This window comes from Monopterus albus, unplaced genomic scaffold (assembly GCF_001952655.1).
Source record: "Monopterus albus unplaced genomic scaffold, M_albus_1.0 scaffold163.1, whole genome shotgun sequence".
In the NCBI taxonomy this organism is placed as follows: Eukaryota; Metazoa; Chordata; class Actinopteri; order Synbranchiformes; family Synbranchidae; genus Monopterus; species Monopterus albus.
This window is the reverse complement of record NW_018128043.1, coordinates 344187-370996: the sequence shown is the minus strand read 5'-3', so window position 1 is coordinate 370996 and position 26810 is coordinate 344187. Positions and strand designations below refer to the sequence as shown.

Genomic DNA, 26810 nt, shown 5'->3' with positions numbered 1-26810 from the left:
TTTCTAGCTGAAAGAATGCTGAACTTAATAAGATAGGAACATTTTTTCATTGGTCCCCACAAAGTAGGTAAGACAGTAGGTCTTTGTGTATGAGAGTGACTGAGTGAGAGAGAGAGAGTAGTCTTACACCCTGAGGACTACTACAGTGTGGCTATTGAAATGAAACATCATGAGGATCGCTCTGAAAATGTCTGAAATCAATTGCTGAAACAGCCGTATGTTGAGAAGAAATGGCTGAAGTACTTTGTTGATATAGCTGAAGGATGAGATGAACAGAATGATTAACTAAGATTGAACACAAAATGGACAATGAAACAGCTGGATGGAACAGTTATCGCAGAGCATGGAGTGCAGCTGACACATATAAGTGTACATATAAAGACCACACAACCTGAAACAGAGGAGTGGTACAATCCACAAGGTTCAGAGAATGACAAGAACATCAGCTGTAGTTTCACTGAAGCACATTTTTGAAAGTGGCATGGCTTATATAGCTATCAGCAGAGTGACCTCCCTTAGCAGACTGCACCAACTGGACATGGATGAGACATGATTTTATTTGAATCCAGAGATCACATCAGCCCTGGAGAGCATGAGACAAGCCAACATGGATGACATGATGTCGCTTCTGCAGATCAGACAAACACTGAGCAGATTGTACACTCTGACCATCGTTCACCATACTCTGTTTGACCAAACAGCCACAGTAACAATAACCACATGTAGTCACATGAACACATACAAACTGGCAGCGGCATAGTGGGAAAAAAATCTTCAGCCGTGGTAAACTGGGACTGAAAACATAAAAATGGCAGAGGCATCTGTCTCCAATGCTACAAAAGAATCTAGGTCTTATAATCGTTGCATTTTATCGTTTCATTACTTGTAATGATCTGATTTGACTTATTTGTTCCCAGTTTTATGTTTGGTTTCTTTGTTTGTTTATGTATGTGAAGTAATTTGGTCAGTAGGAAGTAGCTTATAAAGTGCTGTAGAAATAAATTTGATTTGCCTTATAAATAAAAATATAAATACAGTAATGGATTTCTATTTGTGCAATTGTGATATTAATGTATTTTCTGTTATCTTTATCATGCTACCATGAAGGTCAATCTGATTATTATTATTAACATTTGTCAATCTGATTATTATTATTATTATTAACATTTGAAGTTTTCATAGCATTACAACATGGTTGTACTGTTAGAAGTACTTGAAAAGAAAGTAGAAGCAATTAAAGGGGTTACTAGTGACAAGGATACTGCAGTAGTAGCAGGTGAGGACACGTATAATAGCTCACAAGACACTCAGTTAACAGATACCAACTGCGTGTAACAGAGAGACAGAATTGTACTGCATTTTGGTAGCGGAGATAAACAGTAGATCGTAATGTCTTCTGCAGCCAAACTGCTAGCAGGATGGAGCGAACTGGCGGTGTCAGCGCGCCTGAGCTGCTCCTAAATGTACAGCTGATGAGAATTAGCTGTGAGCTCCGCTGGGAGCATCTGCAGAGAGAGACAGGGAGAAGAGAGCGAGAGAGGTGGCGACGAGCAAACCTGACATCTGCATTCAGTTTCATACATATACAGCACCCTGTTATGTTATTCGAATGTTGTATTATATTAAGATATTAAACAAAATGAAGGAACCGTGGCGATTTACAAATACCCCGATGTTTCATAGTGGATCCTCTGAAGCGTCTTTTTGACTGCAAGTCTATGGAGCAGTGAGACGGTACTCTCTGAAATGTGCGACTTACACAAATACCATTCATGCCATCACAATAACAATGGCATAGATAGATTGTTGACAAATTTCTCTATGATTTTCATCTATTATATGTGTATAAAGCTTAAGGATGGCATAATAAGAGCAGAAAAGTGGCAAGGAGTAGTTGGAAAAACACAGACAGACCAGCTAGAGCGGGGAGTCATGTGGCTCAGAGGGTGCCTATTCAAGTCAATGGAGCCATTCAAAGTGAATGGAGAAATACACAAAATATAAATGTTGATTCTAAAAGAACGGTAAAAGATATCAAGAAGATTGTTGCACCATTGGTAGCTGAACTTCTCACAAGTTGAATAGAGATGAAATGGCATTTCTAGCCCAAGGTATACCGGAGATATTAATGTTCAAAGAGGATGAGGCTTTCAAGACTTTCCCATTCTTTTGAATGGGAAATTATTTTTGAAAAAAGCTGAATTTATTAAAAAGTATGAAAGTTATAAAGGTGATTGTTGCACCATTGGTAGCTCAACTTCTCATGAGTTGAAATGGTATTTCTAGCCAAAGGTATGCTGGAGATATTAAGGTTCAAACTTTCCCATTCATTTCCAATGGGAAAATTTTTGTGAAAAATGCTGAATTTATTAAAAAGTATGAAAGTTATAAAAAAAAAAAAATGGAGTACACACCATAATGCCCTTAAAAAGCTGAACATTTTGATACCAGAATGGGCTGAAAGCATGTGGGATGAGATGAGGACCGAAAAAAGTACGGAAGAAACAACAACAACAACAACAACAACAACAACAACAACAAAAATTAGAAAACAAGAGTGTGGCTGCATAGTATCCACACAATAATTGGAGAACATAGTATGGATGCTGATTCAAAATCCATACAATAAAGACCAGGAAAACATAGTATGGATTCTGAATCAGCATTCATACAATAATAATAAGAAATAATGGATAACATAGTATGGATGCTGATTCAGCATCCACACAATAAATAAAGAACAGGAGAGCATAGTGTGGATGCTGTAAAGCATAATGTCAGCTCACATAAATTATTAAACAAAGTTTTTTTCTTACTTCCCTATATAGCACTATCTAGCCATAGAGATATCAGAACACATTGCAGTTTTCAAAGGGAATGTTTTCAACTAATGAATGAATCTTCAACATGTATTTATTAGGCACATTTTTGAATGAACCTTCAGCTTAAACATCATGTGTTCATTAAAACTGACTTGTTTTTATGTGTATGTGAGAGCTGTGACACAACAGGGACAGGCATGATCACCTTGGGACTAAATGCAATTGAAATTGCATTTGGTCTTTACCTAACCACACCCAACTCACCCAATTACCAGTTACAAATAATCATAGAGAACACAGACTCAAAATAAATCTCATACCTCTAGGGTTTTACATTTCCCATCCAGGCGGTTACACAGGCACTGGTAGTTGGCTGTCAGCACATCCAGCTCCAAACGCAAGGCATCATGGGCTGTTGGTGGGGCTTTGGCAATGAAACTGTTCACACTGTTGGTGAGGAGTTTCACCTTTAGCTCCTTGGAGTGGACCTCTTCCTGGGCCCTCTGATAGAGAAAGGACAGCACAGTTAGTGTGCACAACTGTAGAAACTATACTGTGAGTTGACTGGACCAGTCAACTGTCCTCTGTAAGACAGGGCTAGGAGTCAATGATCTTAGTTTAGCATAAAGGTGGCAAGCAAGGGGAAGCCTAGTGCTGTCCAAGGATAAAACAAAACAAAACAAACAACATGCTACTTCTCATTTCTTTAATCAGTGATGAAACAGAAATGTAGATAAAATGACTGGATTGAGCTCTAAGAATTTCTATTGTCAGCACAGACTGTAAGGCTGTTTCCCTAACAACTTGTGTCAAAAGAAACTTTAGTTGATTTAGTCTGTCCGCATGAACCACCCTTGTTATATTAATAAAGGTCTTAAAAGTCAACCCAACGGTGAAAGAGAATTCAGATGGCAAAAGATAAAAAACAAGTGAAAGAAAGAGAAAAGAGGGTTTAATGAATGGATGTACACAAAAATGAATTGATGTAGCTTCAGTTGAGTGTCAAGAGATGGAATGAACAAGTAGGCCAATGAATTAATGAATAAAGGAGTGTAGTGAATACATTCCAAGGGAGGGAGGGAGCAGGAGAAGGGGGAATCAAGAGGCTAAACAAAGGAGAAGAGGAGAGAAAGAAGAGGTGAAAGGAGAGAGGATTAGCATGAGCAAGCAGAGTGAAATCAATTTTTAATTTTCAATTTGACTCTGAAGTAAACTTTTTCAGGAGGAGGGGTGAATGGAAGGACACTGCTACTGTCCAGGCTACTGGGTATATCACAAAGCAAACAGTGACATAAATTTACATCACAAACATATTGAATTAGAAATATGAAAGCTAAAAAAGTATGGCAGTGAACAGAGAAATGGAGGGACTGAGAGAGGAGGGGGCTTAAAAAAGAGATACAAAGCTGTGAGAAGGGAAAGATTGAGGAGAAGAAAGAAAAGGAGCTGGTTTTAACAATGAAAAGAGAGCCAGGCGTAATCAACCTGGAATTAACTGGGCTCAAAATAGAGTGACAGAGAAAAGAGAACAGTTGCAGCAGCTGCACAAAGTCGGTGAGACCTGGGCCTCCACTGTGGGTCTCTCACACAGCAGGAGTCAGGAGTAATATTCACAGGCTAACAGGCTAACAAGAACTGAGTGTATTGCCCGAGTCTGGTACATGAATGAATATGGGGAATCCCATAGCTCCCAGGTGGAGGGAGGAGGAAAACATATCAACAGTATAAACAATTTGAATCATACTCGTAAAAATACCAGTTGAAAATATTCAGCCATTCATTTTCTTCAGTACTATGACACAATGTTGTTGGGAAATCATTCTCAGAGGTGATCACAGGGGCGTCTACTGCAAGCATGACAGCCTGTGAGCGCCAAACCACAGCAATCAACACATTCATTTTCATAAAGTCTCCTGTTTCACTTCCTGCTTCCCTCTCTTTCTCTGTGTCACACTCCCAATATGGAAGTAAATCACTGCCAAAACATTAGAGGGTGTCAACATTTTGAGCACTACTCAGTTTGCACCTCAACATTTGAGAGCACAAAGACACATTTGTAAGTGCAGAATCTAATTTGAGAGCATAATCCCAGCCATGTTTACACTTGTTTCTTAGTCTGCACTTTCAGATTTCTTCACTGTCAGTACCAAAAGTTTTGAAAGAGCACAAAACAAGTTGCGAGCACTATTCAGCTTGCAAGTCAGAATTTGAAGGTGCACAGGCATAGATCTGTAAGAGCAGAATCACATTTGAGAGTGAGGGAGAATCCTTGGTACTCATTCATATCATCTGTTATGCTCATGATTTTGTCCTCCCTCACTCTCAAATCTGTTTCTGCTCTTACAAATCCATGCCTGCACACTCTCAGATTCTGACTTGCAAACTGAATAGCACTTAAATCTTTTGCTGCCAACAGAATTTCATATAAAACCCAGTGGAGAAATCCAAGAGTGCAAGCTCATTAATGAGTGCATGCATGGCTGGGATTATACTCTGAAATCTGATTATGCACTTAAAAAATCTTTGCCTGTGCACTCTGAAATGCTCAGTTGCAAATTTAGTAGTGCTTGAAATGTGGTTAGTGCACCCTCAAACGTTTTGGTGGAGATTTACTTCCCTACTCTCAGATCCTCCACAACATCATTCTGCACACACTCACACACCGTGAGCTCTTCCACAGCCTTGCGTAGCTCTTCAGGGGTCTTGTATGTGAAGTCTCTCTCCAGGTAGTCTTCCTCAGCCTGGTTGATCCACTCCTGCATCTCTTGCATCTCCTTTCTCAGAGCCATGGTCTTATCAAGGCCACCTTTCAGAGCTGACTTCTTAGCATAGGCCTTGACAAGGGGAAAACACACACACCAACACAAACACTCAGTGTTATATAGACACATGAGCACAGGAAAACAAACACTCTAGTTAAAGGTCAACACACCTGTTTGCAGACATTCTCCCATTGGGCATTGAGGTCATCCAGTTCTTTCTGGATGTGGATGGCAAATGGTGGCTCAGCCTCTTTCTTCAGGTACAGGCCCACCTCGTTGATGCCATTAACACTGGGTTGGATGGTGTGGATGTCATTCACCAGAGCCTGGTCAATCACATTGCGGGTCAGGGGTTACACAGAGGTTGCACTTTAATATAATCTGTTTAAACCACTGTCAGCCTTTTATCAGTCTTGTGGGGGCATTTTGAGATGTTCTCAACAGTTGTAATGACAAGCTTTTATAATATTTTAGAAACAAATGCAAGTAAGTTGTTTCCTCACTGTGCACTGCTCCAACTGTTTCTCTAGAGCTTCAGAGTCGCCCAGTGCCGGCCATTCCTCATTCAAGAAGACATCTACATCTGCCATCCACTTCCTTAAAGTCTTTACATCATTCTGGAACAGGAAGACAAAAGACAGGCAGAATGTTATGCACTATATACTGTTTTAAATAGAACTGCTATTATTCGACCTCCTAGTCTGAGTGCTGTGCTCAACCAAAGAAACATTTTCACCACACACCACAAGTTTTTTTTTTTTAATGTTATTTATCTATTTTGATTAAATCTCAAGGACCTAACTGGAAGGACAGCAGATATGCACCCTGTACCCATAAACTGTGAGCCAGAGGAGAGAATGAATAAACAAGCCTGGAAACTATGCTTAATTTAGTGCAAATAAACTAATATTTCCAAACCAGTGACTTTTGAAATATGCAAATCTTACTTAAATTATGAGGGAGAGTGTTCATTTTTGTACTGTGATGTTTGATGACTTACCTGAAAACCAAGCCCATGTCTGTCAAATAAAAGCTAAATCAGGCTTGGATTTCAATCAGTGACGTGCGGTGAGGTTGACAGCTGGTGAGGCACTGACTCTTTTACAGTCAGATTTACAAATACAAATGAACCATTAACAAATTGTCTGTTAACAGACAATGCATTATGTTTTATATCTCATATCAACATTCTTCACACAAACGTGACCCATATTTAATTTGAGGTTAAAATTTATTCCAGTTGAGCTTATTTCTAACTAGAAATAATAAAAGTTTATGCTCTTACCTTTACTTGTACACGAAATCCATTTGTCAGCTGGTATGTATTACAAACCCTTTTACCATTCGAATCCAATATTAAAACAAATGTCTGAAAACAGTACAATAACTCGTTCTGTATAAATACTGTCAGCGCCGGTGGCCGGCCGCTGCCTCTCCTCCATTTTTCTCTTTGTTTTCTCCATTTTATGGGCTCTGCACCTCAGCTGTGTTGCATTCCAGTAATTAGTAACTGGTTTGTCAACGCACACAGCTGGGGTGCATCCCGATTGATTACCTTTTCCTTATTTAAACCTCTGGCAGACGCTTCGTGGTCGCCGGAACATTAGCTACTGATAGCTAACTGATATTGAACATATCTAACTGACACAGCGCCGCTTTATGTTTGTGCGAATGGAATGCTACGCTGACAGTCTCTGTGCGTTTTGGCTTGAATCTATTCACACCACATAGGCGCTACACTACACACACACATTAACCTTCCTCGTGCCCACACAGCTCCGTCTTATGTGTGTGCGATTGGAATGCTACGCTGACAGTCTCTGTGCGTTTTGGCTTGACTCCTCACACAACATACTCTATTCCCACTATACCACATAGTTTTGATTCGTCTCCGCAGCTTTGCTACATGTCTTGTTGGATACTTACCCTATTGTCTACCGTTAGTTTGTGCGTGCACCTGTTCCTGGTCTCCGCCGTCATCACTCCCCTTCGTTTGTATGTATTTTGGACATTTATGTTGTTGCTTTGTTGTTTTAACATTAAACCTTTTGTTTTGTACTAGCACCTGGGTCAGCAATCTTGAGTCCTACCCCTAGTTCTCCCTCACCCTCCTGGCGAGGGGGATTAACCATAACACAGACTGCCAAAAATGTTTTGATTGAAAGTCCAGATTTGCGACTTTTCTCAGCTTGGAAATGTAATCTTCCATTTTGATAAGGCGGATTGTAAAGGAAATATAAACAAGCACGAAGAAGATTGTAGGTAGCGCAAGAATCTGTGGGCTCACTAGCGCCCTCTGCCTTGAGGCAGGCGTACAGTTTGCCTCACCGAGTAACTTTTTTACTGGGTTTGCATCTCCTCCCTGTATTTGAACGGGACATACGGAAATTCTGCTATTTTTTATTGAAAAAAATTCCTTCAACATCGGATTCGAACGGCAAAAGAGCCTACAACACACACCAGCCGACAAATATTAACATTTATTATATTTTATGGTTAACTTTTTTTTCTTTTCCAGATTGACCGCACGTCACTGATTTCAATTGAGTGGAGGATGTTTTTGTTCTATGTTTATGATTGGTTTAGCTGTATGCAAGGCTTTATAATCAATGCTGACTGATATCAGGTCCTGTATAATGTTATAACAGTATTCACTTTCTCACCTCAAACTGCATCAGTTTGGCCATGAGCTCTTGAATTCTCTGGGTGTTGTTTGTCAGCGTGGTGCCGAGTTGTCTCCAACGCGCCATGATGGTGTCCAGCTCTGTGCGATACCTATTGTAGCACAGAAAATCATGGAGGCTTACTGGCTTTTGACTGGATCTTTCTTTAATGATCCATTACATGTGCAGACTTTCTGCTCAGGTAATTAATTGAAGCAATGGAGAAAGTAGCCAAGAATATATTCAACTTCATTTTCTTACACTGAACATAAAAAGGAATGTTTTATGCAGTGAGGTACTGCTTTAAGCATCTTGAGAACACCCAACTTAGTTGTTGCTCCTGTTGCAGAAATTTTAATGTTTTAAATGTTAGTTTTTAGCAAAACTTGTACTTTCTTGATGCAATACTTCTTGTATTACTGAGCTTTAAGCCCCCACTCTACATTTGCTACTGGAGTTTTTATTTTGTTGAATAAAACTGAAAGGCAGCACCAACTCCTCAAAGTAACAAAGTGCTGAGATTTGTTAGAAATTAATAAATCAGTCAGATAATTATTAGACATTAATGTGTTGAATCAAATGTATTAGTAATACAATTTAGTAAGAATTAAAGTCTGCTCTGTTTCAAGGCTGACAGATAGAACATTGATTCTGAAAAGTGTACTATGACACCAGTTGTTTTCTTGTATTAATCTTGTGTTAGAATATTATGTCTGAATGAATGTCTTAGTTACGCACCACGAGACAATACACACGTTGAAATTCTTCATTTTGTTATGACTAGTGCTCGAAGCATGTGGAGCATAAGATAAGAGAAGAAGGTCATCTCATCCATCTCATGATGCGTTGTATTTTGTCTGTGTAAGGGGTTAGCCCAAAACTTATAAATGTATTAGGCTCTGTGTTTCTGGGACTCCTCACTTCCACTAGCTTGTCTGGAGCAGGGAGCCACCTGGGTTGTGTTCTGTAATCTTTATTTGTGGCTTAAAAATAAATCAGCACTAAAATGAAGAAAGATGGACTCCTTCATTATTCAGATCTGTCCAATAAAAGAACTGGGGTATTAGAGATTACACTAATAGGCAGAATGAATGGAAATAAACAATGTGTTTTAAGTTGTTCTCTGTCTATGACAAAATCTTGACCCTGACGGCCAGGCCAACTATGCTCCAGTATGATCAGTGCTGAAATCTATCAATATAGCAATATTGGTTAAGTGTTTACTTTAATAGATTACTTATCACTTAATTATTTTCCATATCTTACCTCTGGCTGATTTCTGGTGGAGCTTTCTGGAAGACCTGCTGCACAGCTGAGGTTAGGTAGTCCACCTCCCCCTGGTTTTCAGCCAGAGCCACCTGGAGGGCCTAGCGATAGGGGTGGGGAAGGGGGAAGTAACAGAAAATCAAACACAGAATCCGACACAGACAGATTTTTTTTTACAGAAGACATTTTTTCATGTGACAGTTGGAACTACAATTACTGCTTTGCAGTTCTGTGCCTCTGCCAACCATAATTCATGGGAATGTGACATAAGTGAGGTCACTGACCTTTGACCACCAAAAGCTAAGCAGTTCAACTTTGAGGAAATTCTCTTATGGAGTTCATGAGGGATCACATTCACAACAATGGGACAGACATGAGGTGAGGTGACAGTGACCTTCGGCGTTTGATCACTAAAATCTGATCAGTTCAGCTTTGAGTCCAAGTGGACATGTGCTAAATTTGAAGAAATTCCCTCAAGGTGTTTCTGACTTAACACGTTCACGATCATATAGATACATGGATGTACGGTGTTAGATATTAACTGTGTAAGACATTGCAACTTCAGGCATTAACACTTCACTGTGCACACAAGAATATATATATTGAAGAAAACACTAGTATCTTTATACACTATATGAAATATTGATGTTCCTGTATGATTGCAGCACAAACACTGTTTGGAAATTCTTATCTTAATATGACACTGTTTTTGGAAATAAAAGTGTGGCCTTCATTTGGTCATAGTATACATACATGATTACATGCTGTGGAATATTAGACTGTTTGAAGACACTGTAACTGAAGCACCAGTCTTATGTACTAGATGGAATGTAACTTTCACTGAGTTTGAAGTATGAGCACTGTTTCATGTAATTGAACTAAACAAGAATGTAACCTTTAACCATGTTTTAATTAACTACAATGTGTATCCACTCTAAACACTGTGATGTGCTCATGAGAGTGATGCTCAGCACTGCTTCACATGGAGGGAGTCACAGCAAGGAGCAGAATGATTGAAATCAGTGGACATAAGATGTCTGGCTACACTCCACTGTTTTACATTTAATGAACTGATAAGGACAAGTTTTAACTTTCTCAGCATTACTGAGTGTTCATGTAATCATTATGTGTATGTGTGCCTTTGATCACAGAAAAAGTACCTTGGTTTTAGGGAGGAAGGTTTAACTGTCATGAGAGAAGTATTGTGTATGGTGGGATAGCAACTTTGGTTGGGTGCTGATTGATCTCAGCTGCATCCTAAGGAATGTAAGTAGGCGGGAAGAATAGTATATAATACACATTGTTAGAAAGTTCAGATCAGATCATTTTTGGCTGTTGCTGTGATCTCCAGATGCGCATCTGTGAATAAAAGGTAATTATTAATTAAGTGCACTTTGGTATTTTGTGGTGTATTGTGACTGAATATTTTTTCCATCATCTGAAACCCGATGAGGAAGTGGTTGACTTCCGACAACGGACAGATGGACAACCTGAAAACATAATGCCTCTGACCCTGGCTATTGCCAGTTCAGAGGCATAAAAATATAAAAATTATAAACTGTCCCTAAGTCAGTTCTTCCTACAACCTACAGCTTTTTAAATATATCAGTGAGCATTCATAACAAGGAAGGAGCTGCCTGGTGCTCATGTTGGCATTTCCTTGACACATCTATCAACAAGTCTCTGTAGAGACCCAGTGGCAGGAAACACCATCTATCTTATGTGCTCCTATACCTCATGTAAATGCCATAGTCAAAATGCTTTGGGCAAAAATCATTTTAACAGCACTTCTGCTACATTACACAGTAGTGAGCAGGGTGAGATGGGATAGTGAGTGATGACGAGCATGACAGGTTATGAGCCAACAACTGTGGGCTCCCATTGTTAACATTTTACTAAAGAAAGCCTATTTAATTTTGCTTACCCTGCAGGATGCATTATAAGTGGACAGATGAGGGAATTCTTGGAGAAGCTTAGTTGGGCAGCAGTGGAAGATTCTGGGGGGAAGAAAGCCTCATTCACACTAAGATGGCTCAGAGTTTAGTTTAGTTTAAGTACAGCCCCTGGACAGGACATCGGTCAGCTCTATGGCTTGCCCTCAATCCTTCTGCAGCCACACTGAATCCCAAACAGGGACTATGTCAGCTCAGAGTTTTGGGCATTTTCTTTTCTTTCACTCCACCTTCTGTCAGTAATTCTTCTCCTGCTCCATTGGAAAACAAGTATCATAGACCTCAAGTCCCTGTTTTACTTTGAGATGCTCCTTCATTAGAGCAACAATTCAAAGGTGAAGAGGTGATACATCACAATGCAAATTTATGCAAAACACAGTAATAATCCCTGTGACCTGTTTGAACCAGCTGATGAACAGTATTCCTCCAACAAAACTGGGTCATTTGATGATATGGAGTGACAGAGATATTGCTATGCCATTTAAGCACTTTGAAGAAAATGACAAAGTATCATTTGCCTTTCCAAATGGACCATGCAGTATGAGTTTTTTCTAATTTGATACCCTCATCAACAGAGCAATATTGTTTGTCTGTGACGTCTAAAACTGTCTGCAACAAAAATGATTCATATGAGTGTTGTCAGATCTGTCAGCATTAGGGGCTGGTTTAAGCACACAAAAGCTTTTGATTATGGGTAGGCAAAGCTTGTAGTTGGGGTAAAACACCTTTTGGTAAACATAAGGTTTACTGATGATGCTCCCATTTCCCTCAGAGCTGTCAGAAGAGTTCCTCTATATCTCACCACCTGAGCTTCAGACTTCAGACACCAGGTTGCAAAAAGCACTTAACCCACAAAGTGACTGTGAGCACTGCTGCTACTTGAATGTTTTGTACATTAACCTTTGCTAATAATAAAGAGTACTCAGCCAACCTGAATGTTAACTTGTTTTCACTTGTATATGCAGTGAAATACTCCCACTGTAGGTTGTGATACAGGAGAGCATCACTGTATCATCACTATAAAACTGAATACCTTTGGGTTTGGAACTGTTAGTTGGACAAAACATGGCACTTTAAAACTCAAAGTATTAATTAAAAAAACATTTGTCAGATTCATAAATAATGAAAATAATCCTTAATTGCAGCAATCACTACTGCTAAATCATAAATCAGTCATAGGCTGTAATAACGACAAAACGACAAAAACGTGAATTATTAATTGAATAGTGCAATCTTTAATTGATGTCTACCATCAGTAGATAATATTAATAATCATCTTTGTTCAAAACAACAGTTACCTCAATAATCAGGATTGTTTTTATTATCTGCTAGAGAGCTGTTTTTCTAACAGTAGGTCAGGATTCAAACTAAGTTCCCACCAGACAGCAACTCTCCTTTGCTCTAATCAAGGAAGTAACTAGACTGAGAGGTGACGCTGCCACCTGGATAAAGGAAACACACCAAAACCAATATTTGTGTAGGCTCAAGTGACAAAGTCCCTCTTCCAGTCATCGAAATTAATACTCTATCGTGGTAGTGTGATGTTATTATAAAGCCACAAATATGGAAGTAACTCACCAAAACATTAGAAGGTGTATGAGCCACATTTTGAGCACTACTCAGTTTACCACTCAGCATCAGAGAGTGTGCAGACACAGATTTGTAATTGCAGAATCAGATTTGAGAGCATAATCCCAGCCATGCATGCACTTGTTCTGAGTCTGTGCTCTCAGATTTCTCCCCTGGGGTTTAGTGCTGGTGCCACAAGTTTTGAAAGCATACAAAATAAGTTGTGAGAGCTCTTCACTTTGGAAATCATAATTTAAGAGCACATAGGCAGGAATTTGCAAGAGTAAAATCACCTTTTATGCTTTTATGCTATGATTCTGTCCTCCCTCACTCTGTTTCTGGTCTTATAAACCTGTGCCTGTGCGCTCTCAAATTCTGATTTGCAAACTAATATTTCTCGCAATTTGTTTTGTGCACTTTCAAAACTTCTGGAACCGGCAGACTTTCACACAAACCCCAGTGGAGAAATCTGAGAGTACAGACTGAAAAACAAGCGCATGCACGTTCGGGATTGTGCTCTCAAATATGCATTTACAAATGTGTTCCTGCATGCTCGCAGATGCTGAGTTGCAAACTGAGTAGCACTGACAGTGAGGTTTGTTTGTGCTTTGATATTTTGGCAGGGATTTACTTCCATATACAAAATCCGCAGAGCAAGGAGGTATCACTGGATCGTTTAAGACACTCCAGTCATTTAACTTGGAGAGTACAATTTTACTTTTCTTGAGAACATATGATTCAATAGCCTTTACTTTATTTAAAATTTATAACATAAAGAACTTATAAAAATACATACAGTGTATTGTAACATGCCACCAACAAAAAAATCTTCTGCTATACTAAGCAAACGTAGTGGGAAATAATCTATTTTTAAAAGCACATTCCACTTCCTTTAACGAATCATTCTACAGATTATCTGTTTATGCTGGTGATTTGGGGATGTCCTGGTGTATCAGATACACACAATTTACTCACTAGGTTCTGGGTATGAATCAGATTCTTGGTTAATGGGGCATGTCATCTGTTTTCTCTCCCTTCTCTATCCTCTGCCTGCTGCTGAACAGAGCAACAGAAAGCATCCTTTAAAAGAGTGCTGCTTTGGCATTTTGGCATCAGCAGTGATAATATAACTTTACTGTTCATACTAAAAACTGATTACAGTGTTATATGGCCTCACAAGATTATAGCGCTAGCCCCATTTTGGCATTTTATAAGAATCTGTAAATAGATCTGAACAGCAGTGTTGTCAAGAGCATTCACAGTAATACAGAGCAAATGCCCCCATAAGCTGCATCACCGTTGCGTAGTGAATGGTGAGATCATAGTATACTCATTTAATGGTATAATTATGTATGGTTCATACAACATAGTAAGCTGCCATTAATCCAACATTACACTAGACTAAAACCCATGATGTAAATCCTGATAGGTTAACTGATAATCTCAAATAGTAGAATGTCTCAACATATTGAATCTTTGAAGCTTTCGAAACAATGTAAACATTTCAAATGCTTTAAAATGGTAAGCCATTACTGTCATGATCTCAGCCTTTGTCCTGCCCCTTAATCGGAAATCAACAGGTTACTGGATGTTTCAGATGACAGATCAGAGGAAAGGATATATCACGTCTATAAAAGGTGTTTCCTCGATTCCTCTCTCCTCATATCTTATGTGGGTGGGACTAAATGTGGACACAAATGTGGGCATTGGGATTTACTTGCTGTAGAATTTGCCACTCGTGGCTTTCCAGTATTTGCTTTTCTTGTTTATCCTGGTTCTGAACCGGTTTCTCCTTTGAACTCTGACCCTGCCTTTTCCCTGTACAAACTGCTGGATTCGCCCATTAATGGACATTTGTTTTCTTTGGACTTCTCTATCAGCTCCTAATTTTCTGTCTGCCTACATTATTTATAGACTCTAGCTTCTCCCTGGTTTTGATTATTAGTCTGCTCCAAGTCTGAACTGTTTGCTTGCCCTGCCTGTCGTGACAAACTGTTTCTGTGACTACAACTCAGCCTGGTCCTCGTTCCAGCTTGTTGCATATTTAGTTTCCACTCAGTGTGTTATCATTTAATTCCTGTTGCCTGCCTCTTGGCTGCCTTTATAGTCCCCACTGTTCTGTGTAATTTGTGTTGTAGCATTTTCATAAGCCAGTCATGCCTCCATTATAACAGTACTTAGATGAGTTAGTCTGTTCCCTTACCCATTTTATTGTTTTCTTTGTCCCGAGCCAGCCAATTGTTGTGTTCTTGCTGCTTGCCTTTATAACAGCCATTATATTTACCTGTATACTAGTCTGCCCTGTTCACTTTTGCCATCCCCTTTTACCATCATCCCTTGTGTGCTCAGTTACCTGTAAAGCTCCTTTCTACTGTCAGTTATATTATCTGTGAACTCCTGTTACCCTGCCTTTGTGTCTGTACCCTTCTTACCAGAAGGCTTGTATCATTAAAGCATTTCATCATAATCTTGTCTGTGGTCTGCATCTGGGTCATCAAATTACAGGAGTTTCTGCTTAAGTTAACACACTTAAGGATATGACATGTCATTTGAGCACTGAAAGGATTTAAGCATTGTACTGAATGGGGCTGAAGTGCCAGTTAAAGTGTAAGCGATCAAAGCAGTCGATATGTCATTTGAAGGTTAAACACTGCAATGACCAGAAATATAAGTTTAAGTGCAGACAGCTGAAATGTTAGGTCAGTGTAATAGAAGAGCAGGGGGTGAAACTGTTGGTATGTCAGTTGAAGTGTAAATATGAGGGCAGCTAAAAACAGTGTAGTATATAAATATAATTGGTGAATGAAGTGGAAGTGTGAGTTTAAAAGATTACTGCTTGAACATGTATGGGGTATAAGTAGTTGAAATATCAGATTAAGTGTAAGATCTGAAGTGGTCGAACTATCAGGTCAAGTGTCCATTAACATGTAACAGGTGAAAGTGGTTGAAGCATGAGTTAAGCAAACAATGTAACAATGGAAGCAAGAACGATATGATTGTTACTGAAGCTTGGCAGTGGAAGTATGAATGAGCGAAGCTAAGGACGAGTACATTTAAAGATCCTCCCATTCATCTCCATTATAAATAAAATTGAAAAAGTTCAGTATTAGAAAGCATTTATAAGTCTTTGATTGCAGATAAACTTTTATTACCTCTGAATGCACACAAAACTCAGATAAAACATTAAAACAGGCCTATTTTACTCAACTGTAGACCTGACTGTGAGTTTTTGTTTGTACCTGATTGTCCTTCAGTCTCTGTTCCATAATAGGATACTCTGTAAGGGCTGTGGAAGGGATGTCCAGCTTGGCCTCACACTGTTGTAGCCATGCCAATAGCGCTGATATGGTTTCCTTATATCGAGCTGGAGGCAAGCTCTCCAAAACTAGAGATCAAGAAGGAAAGAAAGAAAAATATCAGAGAGGCTGTCAGGTGGTCTGTGTATGTTGTAGCACTGCAAACTACAGATCTCCAGACAGTGAGTAAGAGTATTTACTTAAATAATCAACCCATTGCAGTTTTCCCTACCACAGAAAGGAATAGGCACAGTGATTTTGCGGAGGCTAAGCTAAATAAGCTAAGCTTTAAGCTAAATAAATGTAGAAGGTGACATATCAGAATGTAAAAACAACAGTGAGTTGAGTGTTGAAAAATAATGGAGACATGACTTGATCTCAAAATGAAATGTAAGCTGGCAACAAGAATGACCTGTCAACCAACAATCAGTAATCAACTCTGATTTTATTCACTAACTGAGCTGCTGGCATTAGATTTTTTAGTGAATCCCCATATCTCCTCACTCACCCAGCTGTAGCTGTCTCTCTCTCACCCTCAAATCCTCCAGGACCTGTTGGTAGTGCTCTTTGAAGGCGCTGATGTCGGCATCCAGGAAGGTTGAGGGGTCTTCCTCCCCTTCCTTTTCCTCCTTCAGCTCCTTCAGCTGCTTCTCCAGATGATCCACCTGAGGCTGCAAGGAAGCCAGGCGAGCCACCTCCTCCTGACAAGACAAGGACAATGTGTTCTCTCTCAATGCTCTCCAACTTCCCTAACCTGTCTGTGGTGATCAGACTCAAGCCAACTGGTTCCTATTAAAGATGACAAAAATATATATAGTTTATTTTTTAAAAAGGTTCCATAACTTCCTAAAATATCTAGACAGAATAGTTTTTAGCAAAAAATTCTCAAACAGGAGTAGATATTGTTTTTGTGGGGGCTATTTTCAGCAGTGCATTAATCCACATTTGGTGAGTCATGAGTTGGACTTGAGTCCAAGTCCTGGACTCGAGCATTACAACACTGGGGTGCAGTCACCATAATGAAGGAACATGTCACCCAGTGCGACACTGTGGCTCACTGATGTGTTTTTAAAGTTTTAGACCAGGGGTTTTCAACTGATTGTGACCCAGGGAGTACCATTCTGACTAAGAAGTAACCTGAGAACCACTGCTGCAGGGTGGATAGACTGTGTGGCACTATTTTAATCCTGAAAGTCACCTTGGCTTATCTAAATGTTACAGTATATATTTGCATGGATTTGATGAACTCTCGCAAACAATGAGTAAGTCATGAAAATGTTACAGAAAAAAGATTCCTACAATGAGACTACATTACTGACTGCATTGTCATGGGCCACCTGTAATGCCTTCACCGACCACCAGTTGGCCATGGAGCACTTGTTGAAAAATAATAAATAAACAATAAAGCTATTTTTTTCACGGGATTTGTTGACAATAAAAAAATGTAGATTGCCACCAAGCCAATCTAATTTCAAATTAGTTTTATTTGAGTTGTGTATGTAGCATGTGGGCAGGTTTATAAAGAATAAAGTATACTAGGGTGAAGCCTTTGAATGCAGCTCAGAGTAAGTTAACACTATAGCCTAGAGCCAAGAGACACACTTTTTATTCATGAATAATGTTAGAAAACAAAAGCATTTAAAACCTCAACAGAATATATTTTCATAAGGTGACAGCTGGCAGAATGATTCACCAGTGGGAAGGTAGAATAGAAGGTAAAAGTTTCTGTAAATATTTTATTTTTTCTGAAACCTTTCCTGTTTAATATAAAGATAGGAATTCAGATATGTGGGATCAAATGTGTGTTCTCCATTTGTGTCTGTGTGTGGGTGCAAAAGATTCCTACAATGAGACTACATTACTGACTGCATTGTCATGGGCCACCTGTAATAGTGAAATGGAAATGGTGAAATGTCTTCCACCACAGACATTTGTCTACAGTGGAAGCGAGACATATCTTCAAAGAAAAAATTCTCCATAGCTTCTTATTTCCATCTTCATCTGTTAATGTCCCACACCCTCTTTCTTCATCCATTATCCTGCTCCATTCTTATTTCTCTCCATCTCCTCTTATTTTTTCAAATGCTTTTCACTTTTCTTCTCCTTTTGTTAAGATCTTATCACAATGAACCTCTGTGTATGTCTTGTGTGTCTGTCACTGCTCATGCTGTTTAAGCTACCAACTCATTTATACACACATTTGACTTAAAGCAGCGGTTTTCAAAGTCTGACACTAACTGTTCCCCCTCCTTCCAGAACTGCCAAGATGAAACTATCAAAAGTATGGCACCTAATAGCAGTTTCTGTTTGCAGTGTCTCCATAGATACACAGACAACTGGATTTCTCTAATATTGAGGAAAACTTGAAAACATTCTGCTCTCAGGGAGGCGCTGGAGTTATAAGGAGTGTTGTCACACACCCTAGGACTCTGGCCTCACAGTCTGAATACCTATGCTGGACATTTCAGGCAATAATATATACATATATATGTATATAGTGATACCAGTGTGATGTCTGTAGGTGATAGCATAGCAACAGAGGCAAGCAGAAAGAAAAACCTAGTGCGGCTCAGTCCAAAGTTTTAAAATCTGCCCAGCAGCACTTTTACATTTATTTGATTAACAAATAAATATGGAATAATTCAGGAATGTGTCACATGCAGACATAATACAGAACAGAGAAATGTAACATAAAGTGAATTTTTGATTTTTACTTTTGGAAAAACAAAAGTAAAAATGAAAAAAGCAGGTTTGGTGTAAATTAACCTTTTCCTCTTGCTCTTGATTTTTGTGAATTTAGGGATAATTGCTCTGGTCATCTGATAGTTTCTAACAAAAACTTACAACCCATTAATGACAGTATTTTACTGTTAGCACTATTTTATAAGAATATGTACAAGTGTGGTCAAAGAGCAAAATGCTATAAAAGAGGGAGAGAATGATTCAACAGGCCCAACACCTGATTAAATAACATAAAAAATACTTACAGAAAAATGCTGTGACAAACAGATGTGCGGAAAAAAACCAAAGTACAAATGAGCAAAATAAATAAAGACAATATGAAGAAGAAATAAAAAAGTCAAAACACTGAACATGGATACAGGGCACTTACAGAAGAATGTTAGGGAAATTGTATTTGTGGTTTGTGTGTGAAGCTGTGTTGTGTGGGTACGTTCAACTCAACATAAAGTTTGATAATAAGTAAAAAAGGAGGAGGGGGAGTAAAGAAAGAGAAAAATAAAAAAATAAATACATAAAATAAAAATTAATTAAGAGAAAGGAAATTTTTTTTATTTGTCTTGTTACTGTGCATTCTTGTCGCAATTTAAAAAAAAAGGAGAAAAATGAAGAGCTAGACAAAGAGAAATAAAACAAACAAACAAAAACAAGGCAACAAAATAAATGCTAAATGAACAGGAGCACAAATTGCAAGTAAATTGCCTGTATGTGATGTCTATGGTTGTGGGCCCGAGCAGACAATGATGGCTCATCCTGGAGAAAGTGTGGACTCAACTTACCTGACATCGGTCCAGTTGTACTTTGAGCGGCTCTGGTTCAAATGCTGGAGGTGCCTGGACTTTGAGCCAGTTCTCACTGCTGTCCACTGCCTGCTCACACTGCTCATGCAAGTTGTAGAAGACCAGCACCTGCACGCACATACATATTTTGAATGTGGGGAGAAAAAAAAAAGCCAATGTTCAACTCCTCCAAAAACACAAGCAAACACCCACATAGCATCTGTCTTATTTCACAAACTCTACTTTATAGTAGAGCTGCATAATAGGCCAGAAACTCTACCTATGCATATATAGGTAGAGGAGAGGAAGGCTGTGTTCAAACCTGTAGTTCATTTTTACTAGTCCAAATCTTCACACAGAGAAAAATCCAAGCAAACCAAAATGTATCACTGCAAATGAATTAAAAACTTTCCCTCCACTCATTGGCTAAATAATATGAAGCACCTGAATGATACAGCGTACATGAATGTACTTGTCTCTATGTACCTTTGTATGGTAAGCCAGCCATGCCAGCCTGTCTGCCAACAGGGAACAGAATCCCACCCAGCGTTGGTTCAGCTGCTCCGCTGCCTGGGCAATGTCATCAGCACGACTCCCCTCTGTTTTTGTGTGTGTGTGTGTGGGGGGGGGGAGACAGAGAGATGGATTTACATTCCTGCCTCTAAAAGTGCAAACAGAACCCCATTGGTTGGGTGATAATTTAACCTGGAAAAGGCAACATCCTGGATGTCTAAAGATTCCTTCTGCACCTCCATTATATTCCATTTACATATCAGGCATTTGGCTGATGCTGCTTTCGACCACAGGTTACTCCGACTATGTAACATTAGCTTAATGTCCGATAAGTGCTATCACATGCAAAGTGTTATGACGTGTTCACATTACTGCAGATAAACCTGTTTTGCACACACCCAGCCATTGTTGTGTACGTTGTGCACTGCACAGGCTCTGCTTGGATGTCCGCGGTGCAGAGTGGAGTGGGGGTGTGCCAAAAGTTCAAATTTGTTGAACTTTGACCGCAGTTGCACTGACCTTTGTACATACCACCAATCGCTTGACTGATGTGAAACAAGTTAGCTTACTTGTGTTTTATTTTGCCCTGGCTGCACATATACTGATAGAATCTCAGGTTACAGTATATAATCAACATTTCTGAATTTCCAAACTGTACAATAACATGATCCTCATATCAAGAACACATAAAGACAGACAACCTATTTAGCTAGTAAAATATCAGCACACAAATGCCGCTATCAAGATTGTTTAAAAAATGCAGCTTGAGCCTCTGAAAAGTAGTGATCTACTTCTAGCAATATTAACATTGTAGTTAAGAAAGCACCATTTCAACAAGCTCCCCAAGGAATTTCTGCTTAAGTTTCAGTGTCAACCAGCGCGGAATGAGCAGCGCAAGATGCCTTCAAATATGTCTTCACAGTAGCAGGGAGTCTAAAAGTCTACAAGTGGAGTGATTACATTATACTGAGTTATTGTACTGCATTATTTTGACATTTGGAGGGGTCGACTTGTTTGCCGTCTCTGACTTGTCAAGAATGTGTTAACTTAGTGCAAGGGATGCCAGTGTAGGTAGGTGATAAGCCTCCGTCAAAAGCACCTCCCAGGAAAATGTTTTAATTTACATGCTGGGTGTTTTCACACCATCATCATATCGTTCAGACCATAATTACAGCCAAACCATGAAAAAGAATATTGTAAATTTCTCTTTTATAGGATTTGTTACAGAAAAGGAAACATATATAGTATTACCAGTCTTCAGGGATGCATCAAGAAAATCAAGATCAAGAATATTTTGGGCAGATCTGATGAAGCCTCTTGGATGAGAGGTGAAACGTCTTTGACCTAAAACTAAGTCCAGTTGATTTTTTTTCTACGTTTTTTCAGCTCTTTGGACAGAGTTTCTAGGAACATAGACTCAGAGAGGGGTGGTACATTTGAAATCCATGCAAAAATCAAATTAAACCCCTAGTTCGAGGAAATAATAGACCATACATTATAATTGTTTCTTTTGTGTAAAAATTAGACACACACAGTTCTTTCTTTAGCTAACTTTGGCTGTGCTCCTTATTTACTCCTGGCCAGGGACATCATTGCTGCACAGTGGTTACTGTAGTGGTTAGAAATAAACCAGATTCCAGAAGTGATATGTAATAGAACAGTATGTAGTTCATATAGATATTATTTGTAATCGTTATGTAAGGGTGAGCTCAGTGTGTGCGGAAGCTTGATCTGTCTCTGGCGCAGGCAAGAATATCTGTGTCCCCCTTGATTAACTTATGGGTCAATATCCTGAGTGAGGGCAGCACGGTGGCGCAGTGGTTAGCACCGTTGCGTTAGCACCGTTGCCTCACAGCGCGAAGGTTCCCGGGTTCGGGCCCCACCCGGGACCTTTCTGTGTGGAGTTTGCATGTTCTCCTCGTGCTTGCGTGGGTTCTCTCTGGGTACTCCGGCTTCCTCCCACAGTCCCAAGACATGCAGCTAAGGTTGATTGGTGTCTCTAAATTGCCCATAGGAGTGCGTGTGTGTGGTTGTTCGTCTCTGTGTTAGCCCTGCGATGGATTGGTGACCTATCTAAGGGATTAAGCAGTAGAAAATGAATGAATCCTGAGTGACTTCCTCCTCTGATAGGGAATGGATATACGGATACTGCAGCTGCAGCTTATGTGAACTGTTCGTTTGCTCTGTCCAGGTTTAGAAAAGGGAAATGTGCGCTAGGTCAATGTGACCTAGAAGGTCATGTACTGGATGGCTTGGACAATGTTCAGAAGAAGGTGTGTGAGGGTAGTTGGCATGGGACCGCATCTTCATGGCTCCGGCCGTGCAGAGCTGTGTGAGTATGAGCAGATAAAGGCTGGGTTAGAGCAGCAGAAGAGAGGATGACCATGCTACCGTGAACAGTAAACCACATACTTTTGGGGACCCAGCCGGCTAGGGGGAGACACTGACTGACTCGGGACGGACATCCAATGACTTGACTGACTGGTGCTCTGACAATCTTCTTATGCTTTATCTATTCCATTGCAAGAGGAGAGTCTCTGTTCTCTGTTCTCTGTTTCCCTAACTACAAGATTATCTGTTTAATACTACTCTATTCAGAATAATTGTAATATTAAACGATCCTTTAAATTGGAATGGTTTGTCTGAATTAATTTAGTAGGCATCATGAGGAGAATCATGCCATGTACTCCACAACAACACAATCAGAAAAATGAATGCAAATATCATGCTGCATTCATGATATAAAGTAAAACTAATTTGACCAATATCAATTATAAAGCACCAGGCAAACATTAGTTGTATTTAAGATAGAAATTTGTCACTTAATGAACACATGATGTTTAAACTGAAGGTTTATTCAAAAATGTGCCTAATAAATACATGTTGAATATTCATTCATTAGTTGAAAACATTCCCTCTAAAAACTGCAAACAATGTGTTCTGATATGGCTGTATGGCTAGATAGTGCTATATAGGGAAGTAAAAAAAACTTTTGGACAGGGTACTATTTAATAAAACTAATTTGACCAATATCAATAATAAAGCACCAGAAAAACATTAGTTGTATTTAAGATAGCAATTTGTCATTGTTTTTCATTTTAATTCATCAATACTGACAAGCATCACATTTTGACACTGGCAGGGGTGGCCAATCAGATTCTGGGGATGGCCGGTGTCACCCTTGGCCACCCCCCTGGATCTGCCCATGCTTGGCTTATCCTTTAAGATGGTGTTTCTTTTTAATAAAAAGAATAATTTGTTATGTTTAGAGCTTTATTATAATTTGATGAGTTACATACTAACATTTAAGTCATCACAATATAGTGTAAACTGTAAACATGTCCTGTATTTGTAAGATTATTTGTGCACAAAAGCATAGATATAGTTTTATTCTCTCTTCTTCACTTTCACACAAACACAGTCCTGTTCAGCAAGTAGAGGAATGTTTTGACATGTTTTGTTTAGCTGAAGCTTACAGCAGTAGCATGAATGAACAAAGAAAAGTGAAAAGTATAACTTGAGTGTTTTGGTGCTTTCAGAAGCTCTAACAATTGCACAAGGACAGAAGAGAGGACGGACAAGAAGAAAAATCTCTCCCTCTCTCTTTCTGTCTCTTCCTCGCTTTATCAGTGTTTCTATGGAGACAAGGAGAGAGGGTGGGACAGATGGAGGTGTTGCCATGGGGACAGACAAAGTGTGCATGTGTGCGCACGTGTGTGCGTGCATGTGCGTGCATGTTACCCTGCTCGACCAGAGTCTGTGCTGTGCGTGTTGCCTCCTGAAGCTTTCTGTACTTCTCTGGTCGTTCTCTTTCTATTGCCTAAGGCAAAGAGAAAGAGGCAGGGAGAGAAAGTGATGGGGCAGAGAGAAAAATGGGGAGTTAAAAGACAAGAGACTGACATGGAGAGACAGACAGACAAAAAAGAACAGCAGGCCGAGAGCTAGAGAATTATTATGTATTACAGAGAAGATTAAAAACACCAAAAAAATCAATCCAATCTAACAGAGTATTACTTCCAAACAATAACAGCTCCTGTAGCTTCCATCAGCCTCTGATCTTATTTTGTTGTGACATTTAGAACAACATCAGCATGTCTGGTCATTTTCTGGACTAACAAGGTTTAACAATAAGGTCACTATTCATTTTAAACCCAAAGAGTGGGAAGTTTTAACAGAATAAAATTTACACTACTGTATTGTAATCGTGTTATTGCAATACAAGCCAGAAGAAATTATTTGTAGTTACATTTTACATCATTAACATTTGTCCTTCTATAATAATCTAAATATGTTAGTCAATTGACATAAATGAGTATAATTAACTACCCCATGTTATTTTTAATTGGACTTGCACTTTTCACACTGACTTGACTTGATGCTAATATGTCAATAGCTTCCACACTAAAAAGTTAGCTCAGTCAAGCTCGCCCTGCCTCCAGTCTTTATGCTAGGCTAATCATTTACATTAGCTTACTTGCATAACAGTGGCATCAATCTTCTTGTCAACCTCTAAGCAAGAAAACTAATTGGCATTTTTAGCAAAATGTCAAGCTAGTCCTACAAGCACAGTTACTTAAAAAATAATCATAAGCACTGATGGATAGTAACTGAGCTGCCATTTTATCAAAAACACACCTTGAAGGCAGCTCTTGTATCTGCGAGGTACTATTATTAATTGAAACCTCAGCTCATGGCCAACATTAACAGTGTAACAGTGAACAATAACTAGTTACTGTAATTAAATTACAAAATAAAAGAAACCAGTTACAGTTACTGAGAAAAAAATATGTAATTAAATTATAGTTACTACTACTCAAAATGTTGGTGATTACAAAGGGGTTACATCAAAATATATTCTTTTGGGTAAAAAGCTTACAATAATATTCATTGGGTTACTTTGCATCTTTTCACCAAGCAGGAACATCTTCTTTTGGTATATTCCCAGACAACATGAGTCAGCAAAGCTTGTGATGCTGTCAGACAAATCTACAGTACTTGTGACTTCTGTGTCACAAGTTATGACCTTAGACAAGTTGTGAACATGAGTTGTGAGCTGAGCAGTTAACCTAAAGATTGGATTGTTTTATTTGAAGGATTTATAGAAGCCTAATAAGATGAAAGCAGCAGTATTTCACAAGAAAAGTTTGATCTTGTGACCCCTCATATTTATTTATTACAGTTAAGTGATCATCATTCTGAAAGACAGTCTCAGCTGGTCTTAGTAAAACACTCAAAATGGCCTCTCCAGTAGAAAGATAGCCTGTGAATATAATAAAATATTTAATCATTTTGCTTCTTAATATGATGGTGTGGAGGATTTTAATGTTGTTTCCTATCTAAGCTTCTGCAAAGAGCAGTGCTGACAGCAGATCAGAGGTGATTTTGAAGTGCATACATCAGTTGTAATGCCAGGGTTAACTTTTATCTTACCCCAAACAATGCCTTAAGGCTTCATGCATTCTTCATTGGGGTGCGCAATGGATTTGTGCTGAATTCATTCATTATAAATGATTTGCTGGCACATTTGTAAATGTTGACTAACAGTTACATGGCCTAATCTAAAGCTTAAAATGTTGATCTGGAGCAACAATGTATCAGCACTTTGTGAGCCATTGTAAACTTTTCAGAAGTGTTTCTAGCTCATTATTCTAATTCTAATGTATTGACAAGTATATGAGTGACTTTATATAAACTGCACGCTCCCTCTAATTTAAAGTTTCAGCAAAAGGCAGTTGTGTCAAGAAAAATTACTTAACTGAAAATATAATATGGTGAGTGAATTATGGATATTTGAATTTAACTTTAAACTGTGGCTCTTAATATGTACAAAAAAGCGATTCAAAATAAAGGCAGATGAAAACATCAGATCTTTGTGGAGTGGAAGAAGACTGTTAAGCTCTCAATCATAAATGTCATATCTTCCCTTATGTTTTCCACTTTGTTTTTCACTGTCATCTTGTTGCACCGCCGTCGTCTGCAATGATTTTAATGGCATCTGACTGAAAAATTAGCACAACCAGTTTTCTATCTTAATACACTGCAATATTCATGTAACAGCAGTGGATGGAAACATGCATTATTTTGCATTTTCCTTTGTTGAATTTGGTTAAAAGTTGTGAAACGGACCTCCTGAGCCACCAGAGCCTCACACACACACACACACACACACACACACACACACACATACTTTCTCACACACAATGTGTTTTTACCTGCACTTTGTCATACAGCTCCTGAATACTGCCATCCTTGCGTGAAATGGAGAACTCTGGACTCTGTAGGATGGCCTCGCCGCGCGTCATGTAGCTGTGGACCTCTGTGAAGTCTACGTCAAATCTGATGACACATCCACACATGCACTTAACAGTGTTACCCTCTACAGTGATATTGTTGAGCACACAAGATATTTTGTTGTTACAGTTTTCTATAAAAACTACATTTTCAAGGTT

General features: G+C 39.0%; 1 protein-coding gene across 1 annotated transcript in view; it reads right to left on the bottom strand.

Moving 5' to 3' along the window:
* The window catches only part of LOC109968814 (dystrophin-like), a 345011-nt gene that overhangs the window by 216377 nt on the left and 101824 nt on the right, over positions 1-26810 (bottom strand). Inside the window, 12 exon segments of the mRNA XM_020615347.1 lie at positions 3143-3325; positions 5486-5656; positions 5755-5910; positions 6088-6201; positions 8248-8359; positions 9514-9614; positions 16274-16419; positions 16839-17031; positions 19849-19977; positions 20335-20447; positions 24103-24181; positions 26574-26697. Of these exon segments, the coding sequence (XP_020471003.1) occupies positions 3143-3325; positions 5486-5656; positions 5755-5910; positions 6088-6201; positions 8248-8359; positions 9514-9614; positions 16274-16419; positions 16839-17031; positions 19849-19977; positions 20335-20447; positions 24103-24181; positions 26574-26697 (1621 nt within the window).